Consider the following 17486-nt stretch of genomic DNA (forward strand, 5'->3'; position numbering starts at 1 on the left):
GAGAGAAGAGAAAGACTAGGAATTATCATTCCCCTAGCTTTTCTGAAGAAATACTGAAAAGAAATCTTAACAAAATCAATTTGCAGACATTTGAGGAAAAAAGAAGGTTTTTTAACTGGATAGCCCGACTTCATAAAGGACAGTCCTGCCCTACTAATCTAATATTTTGAGATGAAAATGAAAGGCTGGGTAGATCAAGGAGAAGGATTTATATATAATTCATTAAGACTGTGGAATGCTTTGGATATGATACTATATGGTATGTCCATCAGCCCAGCCTGAGATAGTGGGCAACAGAGAGGCCTATTGTCCACCTCGGTCCAAATCTAAGGTTAAGTTCAAGGCTAATGTTACTTATGTTTCTATTCACAGTCTAGTATTTGGATGGAAATGTACAGTGCTTAATTTGCTCACTGTATAGAGCTGGTGGGAGAACTAGCAAAGAAAGAAAGAGATAGAAAGAAGCTTTAAAACTAGAGCTGTCCAGTCACACTGCCCTTCATTCTCATCATTTCTATGACACATATTCTAAACCTCATGTTATCATTTAACTTAGGAAAGTCATCAATTATTTCGTATAATTTGATCTTATTTGCCAGTTAGCTCACTCTAAGAATGAGGATGATGACTTACACTTCGTTTCTACTTCCCATAGCACCTGGTGGGCATTTAATAAATATTCGATTGATTAGCAAACAATAAGATCATAATCACAGAGTACGGTAGGGTAAGAACATGTACCAAGTCCATCACTAGTTAGCAGCGTCACTGTGCTAGTTGATGGATGCCTAGGAGTGCAACTTAAGGAATTCATAAAAATAATCTCTGTACTGTTAGGCAGGCGTTTGACTTTTCTGAGATGACTGTGATCATTCTGTGGTTCACAATTAAAACAGGTGCAGATGGTTCAGATGGGAACTATAGAGATGATTAAAGAAAACTTGAGGCTGTGTGGCACAGTGTGTGCACTCTGAAGTCAGACCCAGCTAGATTTTCAAGCCGGCAATAACCTTGAGTGGATCACTTAACTTCTCTAAAGCTCACTTTATTGGTGAGATGGTGAGAGTATTAAGGCTTACTTCATAAGGATATTAGAATTAATTGACAATGCATGTATATAGCGCCTAAAACACTATAAGCAACTCATTAATATTGTATTAAGAACTGTAGTAAATGAGAAATAAAGGGGGTTGTTTCACATAAGATAATGACAAACCGTTATGCGTCTTTACATCAACTTGGTTTAGTTTCATAAAATTTTTGAGGGCTTATTATGTGCCTTTCACCAAAGAAAGTATGAAGGCCAAAAGACTTAATCTGTAGCATGATGGAATCAAGAAATACATAGGGAATAATTTCCGAAAGTCAGGATTGCTGGACTTATTGGCCTATATAACTGAAGAAAATCGTGGAATTTTCCTTGAGGACTTGGAAAATAATCTAGTTCTACTTCACATTCTCCCAAACTGGTTTAATTGTGGTCCTGTTCTGAGCTGGGCTAGTGCCTTCTCAAGCTATTCTGGTTAATGTCTATTCTTTAAGATCATGGGCTGGCATTATTAAAAGTCCAAACTGTGCTTATAAAAGATCAACATATTGGCATCTTTCAGCACTACCAAATTAACATCAAAATGTCATTGCTGAGCCATAAGGATGCTCTCATTTTTTCTGTTAGCATGGATCAGCATTCACAGCCAGCTAATGGGAACCTGTTGGCTTCAGGTGAGTTGCTTTTACTGCCACTTCTAAAGATAATGAGACTGTATCTAAGACTCATACTTGTCTGGGATGATTCATCTATAGGCAGGGGCCCCACTGTGAAGGATCTAGATTAGAGATTAATAACACTACATCTGATTATAACATGCCTTATAGTCCACAGAGTCTGATGAGGATGGGTAAATGGATAAGCTCTGAGCTTCTTTCTCTTTGAAATGCCAACTGGCATTTTCTTTTAAAGAGCTTTTTTTTTTTTTTTTTTGCTCACATGCTTCCATCAAGGAGAAATGTTTGGGTAAAATGCTGTGAATTATAGAAATGTTGACGACTAGTGAATACGGTTTAAAAACAAATAAACTTCAAAATAAGAAGTTCTTATTTGCAAGAAAGACCTCGCCACCTTTGACATCTCTCTTGAGTGATGGCTGCTGCTCATCCTTGTTGGCCAGTCTTCCAGAGTCAAATTGAGACACTGACAGCATTTCAGCTCCCCAAGGTCCCAGAGGGGAGGATGGAAACACTGTTTAGAGTAAGGGCGTGGGCCAGTTAGGACATCCCAATGGGATCTTTATCTCTGGAACTAGAACTGTGGGAAAAAGGAGACGAGAAAGAAGCCTCAGCCTGGGCGCAGTGCTGATGACAGCAGTGACAAGATAGTTCCCAGGGATTTGGCAGGTTTGGTACTGCTAAGTCAGTGAGGATAGGTCGGACTGGAGAGAGCGACCCCTGACTGTGTTAGGAGCCGGTTCCCCCTTTCTGTACCTTCTATACCAGTATTCCTTCTTTGTATGGATAAAGAAATGAATAGACTGTTTTCTAGGAATATGGACAAAATTGCATGATTAGAAGAGTAGTTTAATATGGTTCTCCCTGTACCAGGTTAGGAACTGCATATTGGTTCTAGTAGTTTGTGTTATATTCTCACTGAGACTTCTTATACCAGTGACCCAGAGCGTGAGGGAAAGCAAACAAAGTGTAAGCAGTTGGGAACTCTGAACTCATAAAGATCCATTTTTAGTGCTAATAATAACCAGCATCCATAAATGAGGCAGAGCAAAAGTAAGAGCTGAATAATTCTGGAAAAGAGGAGCAATTTTTAGTACAAAATGAACAAAGAAAATGTCAAATAAACTTGGATACAACCAATCAAATACTGGACACCGTTTTCACTCTATGGAGGCATAGATCTGAACGATGAGTCTAGGGAGGGTAAGAATGCATGTAACCTTACCATTGGGCTGCCTACCATGGGGTGGGGGCCAGCCAGCTCTGAGAAACCAGTTGTAGACCAAATATCCCACTTGGTGTGATTCAGATTGCTGTGGGTATGCAGGGGTTTGATAGAGTAGAGGACAGAGCAACATAAACCTATTAGCACTAATAATGTGCTGACCACCTCACTGTTAAGGGCAGGAAAAGGGTGTCAGACCTCAGCTGGCATCTGTAGATACAGAGAGCAGGGTGCAGCATCTGGGGTGTTGGCAGTTTGTCAGGGACTGAGCAAAATACTTGGAAGTTCTGAGTAGGGCCTCTCCTCCAATAGAGATGGAATCAAAATCAGGCCACGAGGAAGAAACTCAGTCCTTTAGATTGGGACACGAGGAGGAGCTATTAGGAAGGAAGGAAGTCTTCTGGGTTAGTATGTTTGCACTCAGCCAGGCTCACATCAGGCATGCCAAATACTTGGCTTAGAGCAGCCCAGACAGCTTTAGAACATGTTGGTGAGGATGGTACTTGGTCGATCCTGGTTTAAAAATCAGAAGGCATGCCTGGTGGCTAAAGTTTTAAGTCCTATAATCCAGTGAGGCTGAGAGGCAGGTGCTGACAAGCTGTTGAAGATATGTGTATATATTTTTTAATCTGCCTGTATGCAATTTTATTTTCATTTCTGGAGCCCTTCAAAATGTGTTGCCTCTTTTAGACGGAGGACCAAATTGGTTTGGGAGATGTGAATAAATTCAAAGCCGCGTTAATTGTGAACAGCCGTACTTTGCTGTCTCTGAGGAAGTAGCAATCAGTTTTCCAATCCAGAACTTAGGAAAACTGACCCCTGGATATTTGGTGAGAAAAACTTTCTCAGAAAACTTTTTTTTTTCCTCATTGGTGAGAATGGCTTGTCAATTTGTGCCAAATGAGCGTGATTGATCCAAATTCTAAATTCCGCTGTCTCTCTATGGAGCAGGGGCAGAAGGACAAAGAGCTATTTGTTTTCCAGAGACCCATGAACCAGTATGAATCAGTATCTAGAAACAGTACTTTTGTTATTTTCAGCAACAAATTAGATCTAGACCTCTTAGTTTGATCAAATACAGAATCCCTTTTCTACCCTTTCCCTCTGGGGATACCTCCCCACTTTTCTATTCCCATTGGTATATGAACGAGATATTCTAATCAAATATGTATGATACATATGGAGAGATGAGAATGTGAATTTATTAGAGACAAATATTAATATCTGTACTCTGAAAAATGCTGCTAGTACATAAAGTAACATCACTGGCTTGTACTTAACCCTGTTCTTTAATAATAATCACAGTTCTATAAACTCTACCCTCTCAGTTTAAGTTAAATGAAATGATTTTGATGGCACAGGCAGTTTTGGATTTAGTATTTTATACGCAGTAAAAAATGTTTTGTTTTCTCTCAATGATATGGTTTAACTTTATGGTGCTTTTTTTTTTTTTTTCAATCCTATAAAGTACCCAGATCTGTGTTAGTGTTGAACACACTTTGTAAACTTGTCTAAAGAAATTTTGTCTGATATTGATATTCCTACTGCCTAATTAATACTGTTAGTTTTGTTTTTACATGAATTTTTCTCTATCTATTTCATTTTTTCAGCTTTCTCTATTTCCCTACCTTCTTCCCCTGTGTTCATTTAAAAGTACATTTATTCAGTCACAGAACTTGATTGTTGCTGAACTTGACAGCTTGCTCTTTTATAGAAAAGAATCTCTTAATGAAAATACAAGCCGATCCATCTGAGAGTTGTTTTGATATGCATAATGGAGCAGGCCATTTAATTTAAGATGAAATGAAATAGCCTTGTTAAGATTTTGGCAGTCCCGATACCTTCCAGAGGAGCACAGACATATTCCAGAAGTTATCTTGGTATTCTCCAGGCTCTTCGCTCCCCAACTTTAATTCTATAATTCAGTCAGGTAGCCTCGTAAGTGGGGATCTGCCTTTTTATTCTTCCCCTCGTATTGCCCTGTCTGTTGCTTATAAGCTTTCTTCTTGCTGTAAAATTGTCTCTGAGACCCAGAATAGGAAGAACCTTGTAGGCATTCTCAAAGTGAATACATTTAGTATGTTTCTCAGGTGTGGCTTAAATTTGGTGATTGATGCACATACAAGAGGGAGAGTCATTCAAGGAGGAAAATGGGGCAGAATTCAAGGAGAAAGCAAAATTATCTTCTGAAAGAACATATAAGAAAAAAAGAAAGCTGGCTTCTGTGAGAGATGTTTAGTCACCCAGAATGGCTCTTAAACTAGCCCAATCTGCGTTAATTTTTGTTCATGAGCTTTTGAAATCCCAGAGTGTTCTCCTTTGTGTTCAAATGTTTAAAAAAGAATTGGTCTGGCATTTAACGGGCAGGAAAGTTCATGATTTTCCACCAGTAAGCTTCCATTGTGTGTTTCAGTCATAATATTTCTGATTAATAGCGAGGCTGGAGAACATCGGGCATTTCCTCTGTCTTGCAAAGCATTGCTCACAAAACTCAGACACGATTTAAACACATCTTAAATAGCTAACACTAACGTTAATCACCCGAAACATGATAGTGTGGAATCAGAATTTATCATCGCCAAAGATGGGGGGGGGGCGTCCTCTTGGAATTAAGTGGGGAGGGAAAATCCTTCCCTTTTTGAGGGAGAGGAAAGAAATTTTGTCTCCCATATTCTGCTTCTACTCTGTGCTCAGTATGGAAGAGGAAGAAGTACCCATGACTTCCATCAGGGCAGCGGGGCGGGGGCGGGGCGGCGACCCTGTCCTCTCATCCCCTCATTTGCACATGGGCCTTCTAAATCTGGTGGTCTGGTGGTAGTGGAGAGAGTTTTCAGCAAAAGCCTCGCGGCTCTAGCCTTTTATGAGACACAGTTCTTCCTTAAGAAATGAAGTTAGAAGGAGAACGGAAGGATTTTCTTTACTCTTGTGCTAGGAGGAGAGACGGGAAGCAAAATTAGATTTATTTCATCTGAAACTATGTTAATGTCCTAGCAGGATCATAATCCCTATGATGTTATAAAGTGCTAAGATTTGAACAATGTGAACGACTTTATGGTATTAGAAAAATGTAATTTCAATTGGATAGCCAACAAAGATAAACTAGATTTGAGGATTATCTGGTTGCAACATCAATTACCACTTGTTTAATTTCACAAATATCTACTGAGAGCCCATTATGGGCCAGAGCCCATTCTAGGCGCTGAGATATAGTAATAAACAAATATGATCCCTGCTCTCATGGTGTTTAGTGGAAAAACGTAGTATTCCTAATAAATATATCAAATAAGTGCTCACATAATCTCTTAGATGGTGATAAATACTGTGGCAACAAGAAAAAGTGGAGCAGGTTAAGGGAGATCAGACAGGTGTCAGTATTCCATGGCAGGGTTAGGATCGGGCTTTGTTAAGGAGGTGAAGTTTTAGCAAAGATTTGTTAAACAAGTACATGTGTTAGACTTGCAGATGCCTGGATAGCTGGAAGAAGAGTGTTTCAGATGGAATCAATTGCTAGGATAAAGATATGGAGCAGGAATGTATGAGTATGTTCAAGAAAGGTCAGAGTGCAGAGTGCATGGAGCAGAGTGAGAGGGAGAATGTGAAGATGTGGGCTCCTTGGGGCAACTGGGGTCCAAATCAAGGGTCTTGGCTTTTTAGTGAATTGGGGAACCATTAAGGGTTTGGGACAGAGAATAACATCTTATGATTTAAGTTTTAAAAGAATCATCCTGCTTCTTTGTTGAGCGTAAACTATAGGGGGCTGGAACAGAGGCGGGGAGACCAGTTAGCAGGTTCTCGAAGTGATCGGATGAAGGATGTTGGTAACTCAAACAGAGGTGGTGAAAAAAGGTTGTGTTCTAGATACACTCTGAAGGTCAGCAGTCAAGGCCGACTGATTGTATATAGAGTTCCGGAGAAAGAGAAGAGTTGGAACTGGAGGGATAGAGCCTTTAACTGAAATGGGAATGGCTGAGTTTGGTTTTGGAAATGTTGGAGATGTTTCTAAGATATTAGACTGGACATGAAGAATAGGCAGTTTGATATAGAAGTCTGAAGTTTTGCAGAAACGAGAGCGAGAGTGATTGGCATATAAATTGGATTTAAATCAGGAGACTGGATAAGATCTCTGAGGAGGTGAATGATGATAGAAACGATATGAGGATCAAGGATACACCCTGGGGCACTCCAGCTTTCAAAGGTCAGAAGGAGGAGGAGGAACCAGCAAAGGAGACAGAAGAACAGCAGCCAGTAAGGTAAGAGGAAAGTCAAGAAAATGTGAAGGCCTGGAAACCAAAGGAAGAAAGCATATGTAGGAGCGAGTGATCAGCTGTGTCAAATGCTGCCTATAGGTACAGAGGCCTGCAGGTGGACGTTGAAGTTGAGTCACCACTGCCTTTTACATGAGGAGTTTTAGTGGAGTAGTGGGGTTGAAAGTCTGGTTGGAGTTAGTGTAAGAGAGAATGGGAGAAGAGGAATTGAAGGAAGTGAGTGTAGATGATGCTAATTAAGGAATTTCCTGCAAAGAAGAGTAAAGGAGCTGCCAGGAGCATTTTCTGCCTCTCTGACTGGCTCCAAGGGGGATCCCCTTACATTTTATACAAGTGCGATTAATGTATAACTATTCAGATTTCCCTTGTTCTCATGAAGTAGATATGTACTGTCAGTATAGAAATTTGGAACCAGATGGTCATTTCAAGGTCATTTCAGTTAATCTCCCATCTAATAAAGGCATCTTTAATATAATATTAATAAAACAGACATTTAAGATTTTTTTCATATGCCATTTAGGGATCCAGAGATGAATAAGGCACAGTTCCTGCTTTTGAGAAACATACATTTTTAGCGGGGGACAGTGGCGGGGGTGGGGGGAGGCAGACATATTTGCTTCTTATACGATAAATGTTATGATAGAAGAACATAAAAAAATATTGTGAAAGCACAGGCGGAAGAGAAGTAATTTGACCTGGATCAAGAAAAGACAATATGCATAAAAAGCTGACATCCGAACTAGATCTTATAGTTGAAGATGATGTTTTCCAGACAGAGTGCTGGGGAGAATTCCATTCTCAGTTGATAATCCAGCTCCTGTTTGAATGCTTATGGTGACAGAGAGCTCACTACATTACAAGGCCAATTCAATTTTAAATAGCTATAATTGCTGCAAGTCCATTTCTTGCATCGAGCCAGATAATGACCTTTAATATTTCTACTCATTAGTCCCAGTTTCTTCCTCTGGAAGTAATGGGCAAAAACTTGTCTTTTTACCATATAAGTCATTTCCATATTTGAAAATAGACATCACGTTCTCTTTTAAGCCATCTCTTTCCTATGTTGAAAGGAAGGGAAATGAATAGAGTCTCAGGTTGGGCTCCTGGAAAGTAGACTCTGAGGCCAAGGTTAGTAGACAGGAGGGTTATCACGAAGTGCTCTTGAGATCAACACTGAAAGAGAAAGGAAGATTGAGCAGGAGTGGGCAGAGGGAGAAGGAGAGGTGTGATGCAGTTTTAATGGAAGCTCCAGCCAACCCTGTCAGAACTTCTGAAGATAGACTGATCCTTCAAAACTGTCTAGAGTTAGAGCAAGAGAACCAGGTGTTTATATTCCATGACGACCAGCCATTCGGGGCATTTGTTTGGGCAAGATGGTTCTTTAAAGCTAATGCAATCCCCAAAGTGGGATGTTCGCTGAAACCTACGGCCAGTGGCATTCTCAGAAGCGGGACGTTAATCCTTTATTTCTGAAGTGGATCTGTAAGGGATCTGGGTGATGCAGATAAAGAATCTCATGTACTGCTCATTCTTTTGGCAGTTATTTTCCAAGACAGATAATAGACTAAAAAGTACCTGTTTTTGCTTCTTCTTATTAGCAAACAACACCATGAACATCAAAGCGATGGGGTTTCAACATAATGGTTCTAGTACAATTGTACTTTCCCTGTGCTAATTGCTTATCTCAGTCATGGTGGCCTTTTATACAAGAATGCTTTAAAGTTACTCTCAAAGCAAGTCAAAGGAGTACATTCTTGCAATAAACGTGGCTGGGAATCTTTACAAGGCGGAGGAGACTGCTCCAAGGACCCCTGCACATCGCCATTTTATAATGACATTAGGAGATAAAAATGTAAATGGGGAAGGACAGTGATCTGCAAACTGAATTATATCTCTGTCCTTCATTTTAGAAGATGACATTTCTTGTGGTGATCACAGTACATGCTGGGTGCCTGCAAAGATGGATGTATGTGACCACCAGTTTTTTCCACTCCATGCACACATGAAGATTGCTCTTTGATTTGTGGCTGTGGCCATAATTTGCAAAGCCCGTCACTGCTTGCAACTTATAGTTAGCCCAAAGCATTGTTGAAAAAGAGCTGTCCCATTCCCAGTTGCTGTACACCAGATTGATGTGTCAACTAAATTAATAACACTGGACCACTCATTATACTGGGAAACATTTGCCCAAACTATAACTCTGTCTCTTGATTTCTGTTTGGCTTCGTTAACCTTTCCTTGATGCCACAGATAAAATGGTCATATACGTCATTCTTATTTATCAGACGAGATCGGGCGTGTTCAGAGTGGTATGGCCGTAGACTAAGGCATTCTTGTTTAATGAAGGATTGGCAAGATAAAATGGTCGAACGGGGCATTGATGGGAGCAGAGGCGTCAGAAAAAGGTGTAATTATAGAGGACGATAGAAGCTAAGATGAGGATGTGGTAGGGATGAGATGGAACCATATTAATTTTTCTCTTCCTTTCACCACACATTGGCTTTCTTCACACAGCAGCTGGCAGTTTCTTTAGGAGCTCATTTGTAATTGTGAGAGAGTTTTAAAAGAAAACTAAGAGAGGAAAGGTTCCGGTTGGCGTATAATAGATTGGTTTTCTTTTAAATTCAATTTCATTAGCATAGGCTCATTTACTATGGACCTCCATGAGTTTACTCTCAAGGCTCTCTCTCCCATGTATGTGAACCAGCTGTGGTTTCACTGTAGGTAACAATGTAGGTATTCAAGAACCTCTTTGTGATATGTTCATGTGTCACAGAATGGGTAGACTTTATTAACAATCGGGATCCTTTTCATCCTAAGTCTATACATTTTAAGGTATATTTGGAACCTTTGTCACTTTGTTATACCCACTGGGCTTGTGAAAACTCAAGTGATAATATACCTTATTTGAGAATCCCCAAAATTCTCTTGAACTGGAAGTTTAACAGGGAAAACAAATGGCTACTTATTTAAAGTGATAGCCATTCTGGGATGGTTGTTCTTTTACTTGCCTTCCTCTCCTGTTGTTGTGGTTCTCTGTGGGCCCCCGACAAGTCTTGGAATAATTAAGCTTAGTTGTCCTGGATTCTCACTATATCCTATATCATAAGGACAAGGTTGGCTTCATTGGAAGAGCAATACTTGTATTGCAGTAGGAGCAGGAGCTGGCCGCAGTTTGAAATGGACACACATGAAATCATTATTTTATTCCCTACTGTTCTCACTCCCCTACCCACCCAGTTTTGGTGCCCCACCATCTCTACATTTCTGAATTCCATGGTCCCACTGGCTCCTCTTTGGCCATTTGTTTAAACCGGGGGAGGGAGCCATGATAAGCATCATTTTACCCTTAGCAGAGTCACCCCTAAACAGCTAAGCATCTACTGTTTTATTCTGGATAGCTTGTGGGAAATGTGAGACATTCAAGCCATACAATGCAACAATAGCTCTGGCAGAGCCAAGGGGCTGGCAGCTTTCATGGCCGAATCAATGTCTTTGGACACCAGCTGGATATTTCTCAACCTGCATTTTTTTTTTCAATAGTGGATGCCCAAAAGACACCCAGCTATTTCTCAGCTGTACGACAATATGCTCCTGAACTAAGAAATTCCTGTATAATTTTGTTTAAAAGCCTGGTCTATTGTAACTGTACTTTGAAGCTCTAGTGTGGGATATACATATATATAGACAAGAACTGCCCCTTTGAGAGAGATAGTTTTGTTATAAAATAGAGATGAGCTATTAGATTGAAGATAAGAAGCACTGACCATGAGAAAAAATGCCACGACCCAAGAGGAAGTCAGGGGAGAATGGACTGAGAGAAGGACAAGGCTGAGGGGGTCTCTTTTTGTGGTTTCAGATCCTTCTAGCTGTGAGGTGGAGAGGCAATTCAGGGCTTGACGTCTCAGAACAGCTTAAGAAAAGGGAGAAATTAAAAATGGCTTCTCCCTCAAAAAGAGGGAGGACACAGAAAATAATCAAAATTGACAGAGGGTTATATGTGTGATACACAGGTCAGACTGAGACCTGTGGCATCCTGTAGGCAAGAGAAAAAACAATCTTCTATGTGTTGCTCTAACATAAAGCTTAATCACATATGAGCTTGAATACAAACTTATTGTAACTTGTGGCTTGGATATACTGTTTGAGACTTACTCTGACTTGCACATCTCCTTATCAGAGAAGATAGAGAGAAAACTAATTGTGCTGTTAATTTAATAGATACACCTTTATAGTGGATATACCGACCAAATCTTATACTACATGTACTTCTCTCTGATATTCGTACCAAATACCACCTTCCTTCTGGGCCAGTGTGCCTAACCTTCCTCCATTGGTGGGTTTAAGAATGGATTAATGGCATTTTGGGTTATTCACTCTTGACTGAGTGAGTCACACCCACAATTAAAAGTCAAAAAGGCTGGAAAAAATGGAAAGGGTATGTGCTCATGCACGTGCATGCGTGTTTGTTGAACTAATTTGCCAGAAAAATCTGATCTGAATTGACTTGAGGCTATTTAGAGTCTTTATCCCACTTTATGTAATTTTATATGTTTTACTATGGAAATATTAACATATTAGATTTTCGGAAGCTGCTCTGGGCTCTGGCAGTAGCCTCAAAGATTTCAGACAAGGACAGTATAGGCCCATGTTGAGTTTCTCTAGAATCTAGCAGGTAGTTTTAGGAAGAAAAAAGTATTATAAATGTTTACAATTCAAACATATCCAATTTTAAAGGCAGTATGTGAAAAAGTAAATAATGGGCACAAACATTTGTATCCAATTGGTTCAAATTTTCCTTTACCAGCTTTGATTTATTTCTCTCTCTCTCTCTCTCTCTCTCTCTCTCTCTTTTTTATTCTTTTCACATTTTTACTATTCTAGGATGAATCCTCCATGTTCTTCCAGTTTGGCCCATCCATTGAACAGCAAGCTTCCGTAATGCTCAACATCATGGAAGAGTATGACTGGTACATCTTTTCTATTGTCACCACCTACTTCCCTGGCTACCAGGACTTTGTAAACAAGATTCGCAGCACCATTGAAAATAGCTTTGTGGGCTGGGAGTTAGAGGAAGTCCTCCTGCTGGACATGTCCCTGGATGACGGAGATTCTAAGATCCAGAACCAGCTCAAGAAACTTCAAAGCCCCATCATTCTTCTTTACTGTACTAAGGAAGAGGCCACCTACATCTTCGAAGTGGCAAACTCAGTAGGGCTGACTGGCTATGGCTACACGTGGATTGTGCCTAGTCTGGTGGCAGGGGATACAGACACAGTGCCCTCGGAGTTCCCCACTGGGCTTATCTCTGTGTCCTACGATGAATGGGACTATGGCCTCCCTGCCAGAGTGAGAGATGGAATTGCCATAATCACCACCGCTGCTTCTGACATGCTGTCTGAACACAGCTTCATTCCTGAGCCCAAGAGCAGTTGTTACAACACCCATGAGAAGAGAATCTACCAGTCCAATATGCTAAATAGGTGAGTATGGAACAGAGGGGCACACTGATGGTGGCGGTTGGAGGATGGTTTCCAAAACTGGGGTTGGAGGCTCAGAAACTGTGAGAAGAGCAGCTCGAGATGTCACAAGTTGAAGGCATACCATTGGGGTGGCAGTTGTTCATGATGGTAGGAGCGTTTCAGATCCAAAGTTTGCTGTGGCTGTGTTCTTGTCTAAGAAATACAAAAAAGCTCCCACTTATTGATCACTTACTACATGTTAGCTGTTACCCCAAGTGTATTGCATTTTTGACCTCATTTAACCCTCAAGCAACAACTCTAGTAAGTAAGCAGGTTTTAAAAATTGTTTTCATTTTACAATACAAGAGAATAAGGCTTGTAGAGGTAAATTGTCCAAAGTCATGCTGTAAGTGAGAGGTTCAGTTTGGAGTTGAATTCTCTCTGGTCCCCACATACCTGATCACTACGAAAGACACAGTAGATGTAGAAACAAGGGAAGACCAGCCCACTTGCCTTTGGGGTGCTGCTGTACGGAGAGGGAACAGGTGACATGGGTCTATAGGTACATGAAGGTGATTCTTCCCTTGGTTTTCATCTCCCTTGCTTCTCCTTTATCTGCCTTTAAGTGTGAGAATGCTGCTTTAGGGGATAGCATTTATGGTTGCTCATAGCCTGGTTTATTCAACAAGAAGATATGGGTGGAGTTCTCCTCCTCTGATCTCACCTCATACCCAGACATGACTGCAGCTTGTCCTCTTAGGGGTAATTATGACACTGTCGGGGGCAGGAGATTCTATAGGATGCTTTTGTGGTTTTGTTATTTGTGTAAAACTGCTACATGTGCACATTATAAAAATTCAAACACTGTAGAAGAGCACAAAGAACAAAGTAAAAATGATTTTAAATCTGACTAATGAGATAATCATCGTTGAAAGAATTAATGAACATCTTTCTTGATATCTCCCTGTGGATATAGTATACCTATATAGATCTAAATCTATAATTCTAAATAGATGAAAACATATACATGCTGTTCAATAACCTGACTTTCTTTCACTCAACTGTGTTTTGGGCATCCATTTTTAATTTTTTTTATGAATTATATCAGATATATAGAAAGGTATTCGGAAAAACTTAATACATACTGAGTTACCCATTATCTAGCTTAAGAAATAAAATATTAGAAAGTGTACTCTGGGGAGGTTGAAATATGTTTAGGCTAAATGTATGCCTAGTTATACTTGTTTAACTTCTGGAAGAGAGAGAGTTGGACTGTGGCCTCTCAGCTCCTCTAAACGAGTGTTAAATAGCTATATCTGTGACCCAATCCTAATATTCTCCCACATTGAACTCTCTTCTTTCTGCCATCCCAAGTTATCGACTGCTCGTGTGGTACAGACTGTCATGGTTTTCTTCATATCTTTATTAATTCTGTCTCAGGCTCCTTGGTACACTCTTCTTCACACATCCCTTACATATTGGTGCTTCTCAGGACTCTGTCCTAGACCCTCTTCTTTCCTTATCCATTGCCAATGATACAATTCATGTCAGTAAGTTCCCTGAAATTGACATCTCTGTCTCAAACCTTTCCCTCGAGCCCCAGGTCTGTATCTCTGTGATTATAGATATATGTTCCTTCAGAACGCCCCATAGCCAAAACTGACCCGCTATCTCCTCTTCTGTTACCCTCCCACCTCTTCTAGCCAAATCTGCACCACCTATAAAGGGTGTATTTTATTACCCAGTTGCCTAAAATAAAAATTTCTGGTGTCGTTGATTCTATATTCCTGATACCTCATAGCCAATCATGCCATTATCTGTGGATTCCCTCTGGAGTGCTTTCATTTATTTCTATCCCCATAGAACATCCCGGTCCATCTCTTCTTACCCGCATTTTTCTGCAGGACCTCTTAAATATCCTCTGATTCACTGTTCTGCTTATTTGCAATCTGCATGGCAGCCGGCGATCTAAATGAAAGTGTGATGTAATCACTCCCCTGCTCAATAAATACCTTTCAGTGACTCTTCATTGCCCCTGTAATAAAGTCCCGTCTCCTTAATGTGGTTTATAAAGTCTCCTACAGCGTGGGCCCTCCTACCTTTCCAAAACTGTCTCATGCCACTCTCTGCCTTGAACGCTACCTTCCTGCAACATTGAACTTACTTTAATTCTTTGAGAATACCAAGTTCTCTTTCTTCCAGTTCTTTCTTCTACCATGGATATACAACCCAGGTGCCCCTTCCCACCAATACACAAACACAGATGTTCCTTTACCTGCCTAATACTCTTCATTCTTAGCCTCACTTCCACTGGGCCCTGGACTGACATCACCCTGTAATATGCCTTCACTGCATCTTTTGCTTGTCCAGTAAAGCCACTCTTCAGACTGTTATAATTACATGTTTTATTATCTTTCTTCCTGTTAATTCTGTGAAAGCAGTGACCTTTCTGTCTTACTCATTTCCATGTCCCCTCCCCCCGCCCTTAGCAGAGTGTGTGGCCCAAGGAAGACACAAGGAGTGAATGAATGATGTCCTCCAAGATGCCGAGCTGCCCAGTGAATACCTACCCCACAGGAGCTTTCTTGTTCTGCTCCTCTTTGCAAGATAATATAGATTTCCTTTAAAAACTTACTATTTATTCAGTTCTGTACATTCGTGTTTTCACCCACTCTTTTTAGTGTTATATTCAAATCAGATTATTTTACCAAATGTTTGTTCATTAAAACTAAAGCTAACAATGAAGGAATATTGAGACTAAAACATTTGCTAAGCAACGCGATGAAATCAAGTGGGTGTTAACTTAAAGTCCATAAATATGGTCCAGGAGTGCCTGCTTTTATCTTAAAATTCTTCTGGGTAAATAGCAGTCTGCAGATATTATTATTTCCCATTTGGCTTACTTTACATTGGCATGTAAATGTTATCTCTGAAGCCTGGTTCCTAACCACTAGATCTTCAAAACCATGACTGGTTTGAACTTTTGTGACTATCTCTTATGGCTGCACAGGAAGGTAGCCCTCCTAGGTTCTCTGTCTTCCTTCCTTAGAAGTTATTGTCAGGATGGCTACAAAAGCCCACTTCGTCTTCTCAAGTTTAGCAATCTTAAAAGTAACAGGGATTGCACAGTACAGACTCTTCATAAATGCCCAGAGTGCCGGTGTAGAGCAGAGAGAGAGTCCATCTTCACCTGATTCCCAAGTACACTAGGTAAAAAATGTCTTCAGACTTATTAACACACTTCTCCACCAGGTCGTTTCTTCTATGAACTTCCTCTTCTGCCACAGTTCCTGGATTTTTCTATGGCTCTGAATTAACTCCTGCAGGACGTCGTCTCTTGGCTGCCTCCCCATCCATATGCCTGCATCCCTCGCTCATCTCCGTTGGCTTTTCCTTCCCCTCCTCTCAACACAGCTTCTCAAGGTTTTTGAGTCCAATCCCTAGCCTCTCTTGGTAATATTTTAATATGTTTTTCTATCATGACCCAGAAAGAATTAGGGTTGACTAACAAGGATAAGAAGAAGCTATCCTCAAAGTCCGGGCTGTTATCACCAGGCACAGCTCTCAGAATCATCACTGGAATTCAATTAGGCACACTCACTTCGAATTCCTTCTACTTATCCTGGTCTGAAATCAGACTCTTCCCCCTCTTCAGAGCTCTGGTCTCACTAGGGTCACTCTTTTAAATAACAAACCAAGCAACCACACCATTTAGCCACAGCAGGAAATCTTTGCAAATAAAATTGTTGCAAATGGTTGTTTTATGAAGATGACTTTTCTGTTGGCCTGGTACGCCAGTCTCTCTGCAACAGCTGTGGGAGAAGGCCCTTAGGAGGTATCTGGGAGCCACCGAGCCCCAGAATGACATCAGGAAGACAGAGTGAGGAAACCGCTTCTCTCACCTTCTGAAAACCCAGTAGCATTACCAGGCAGTGTGGGGTAAAACTCTCATTTATAACGGACCAGACTGTAGCTTTCTTTTCATGTGAGGGAAGTTCATAAGTCTAGATTTAGGAAGCAGGGACAGGAAGTTGTATGATATCCCTGAATCCTGAAAAGAGACATGTATTTGAAGTGATTCGCTTGTTAGTTACTGAAGGGAGATGCTTTTTTAATGACATATAAGCATTCTCAGAGAGGATCCTTAAAATGAACTCTTTTAGTTCACTGTCAAATGAATGTTATTTATTTATGTGTAAATCCTAATTCCTTACTGATTATTTCTTAGCTCCTTGAAGCTTGGCCACCTATAGACTCGGTGACTATCTCCAGATAGGCCGTAGGCTGCCGGACAAGGCTTTTTGCCCAGGTTGCAAGAAAAATACAGAAACCCAGTTAAATTTAAATTTCAGATAAACAGCGGGTTATTTTTTTAGCACAAGTCTGTCCCAAATATTGCATGAGACATGCTGATACTAAATGATAACTTGTAGTTTATTTGAAATTCAAATTTAGCAGGGCTCCTGTATTATTTTTTTGCTAAATATGGCAACCTTATTTTGTACACTAACTAATAAGAATTAATTTTCTCTTGGAACTTTGTAGTATTCATTTATGCCTTATTAGTGCATGTAGTACAATGCCCTATAACACAGCCTAAGACATGCTGAGAGAGTTTTGTTCCAACTGGGAACTTTATTTGATTGAAAGAGTTAGAGAATTTCTTATGCCAGGCATTCTCCAAGTGAAAGATCTCTTCAGTTCCTGAGAAAAGTCTGAAAACCTTTTGGTACCAGATGATCTGAAAGTATGGGGAAAAGGATTCTGCCAGTTGTCTAAATCCTTCTTTATTTCTCTAAACTAGAAAAG

At 40.3% G+C, this 17486-nt stretch overlaps 1 protein-coding gene across 1 annotated transcript in view; it reads left to right on the forward strand.

The window, feature by feature from the left end:
* GRIN2B (glutamate ionotropic receptor NMDA type subunit 2B) overlaps window positions 1–17486 on the forward strand; it is a 409687-nt gene that overhangs the window by 214861 nt on the left and 177340 nt on the right. Inside the window, exon 3 of the mRNA XM_011375988.1 lies at window positions 12100–12698. Coding sequence (XP_011374290.1) covers window positions 12100–12698 — 599 coding nt within the window. The remainder of the gene's footprint in view (window positions 1–12099; window positions 12699–17486) is intronic.

This window comes from Pteropus vampyrus, unplaced genomic scaffold (assembly GCF_000151845.1).
Source record: "Pteropus vampyrus isolate Shadow unplaced genomic scaffold, Pvam_2.0 Scaffold283, whole genome shotgun sequence".
Lineage (NCBI taxonomy): Eukaryota > Metazoa > Chordata > Mammalia > Chiroptera > Pteropodidae > Pteropus > Pteropus vampyrus.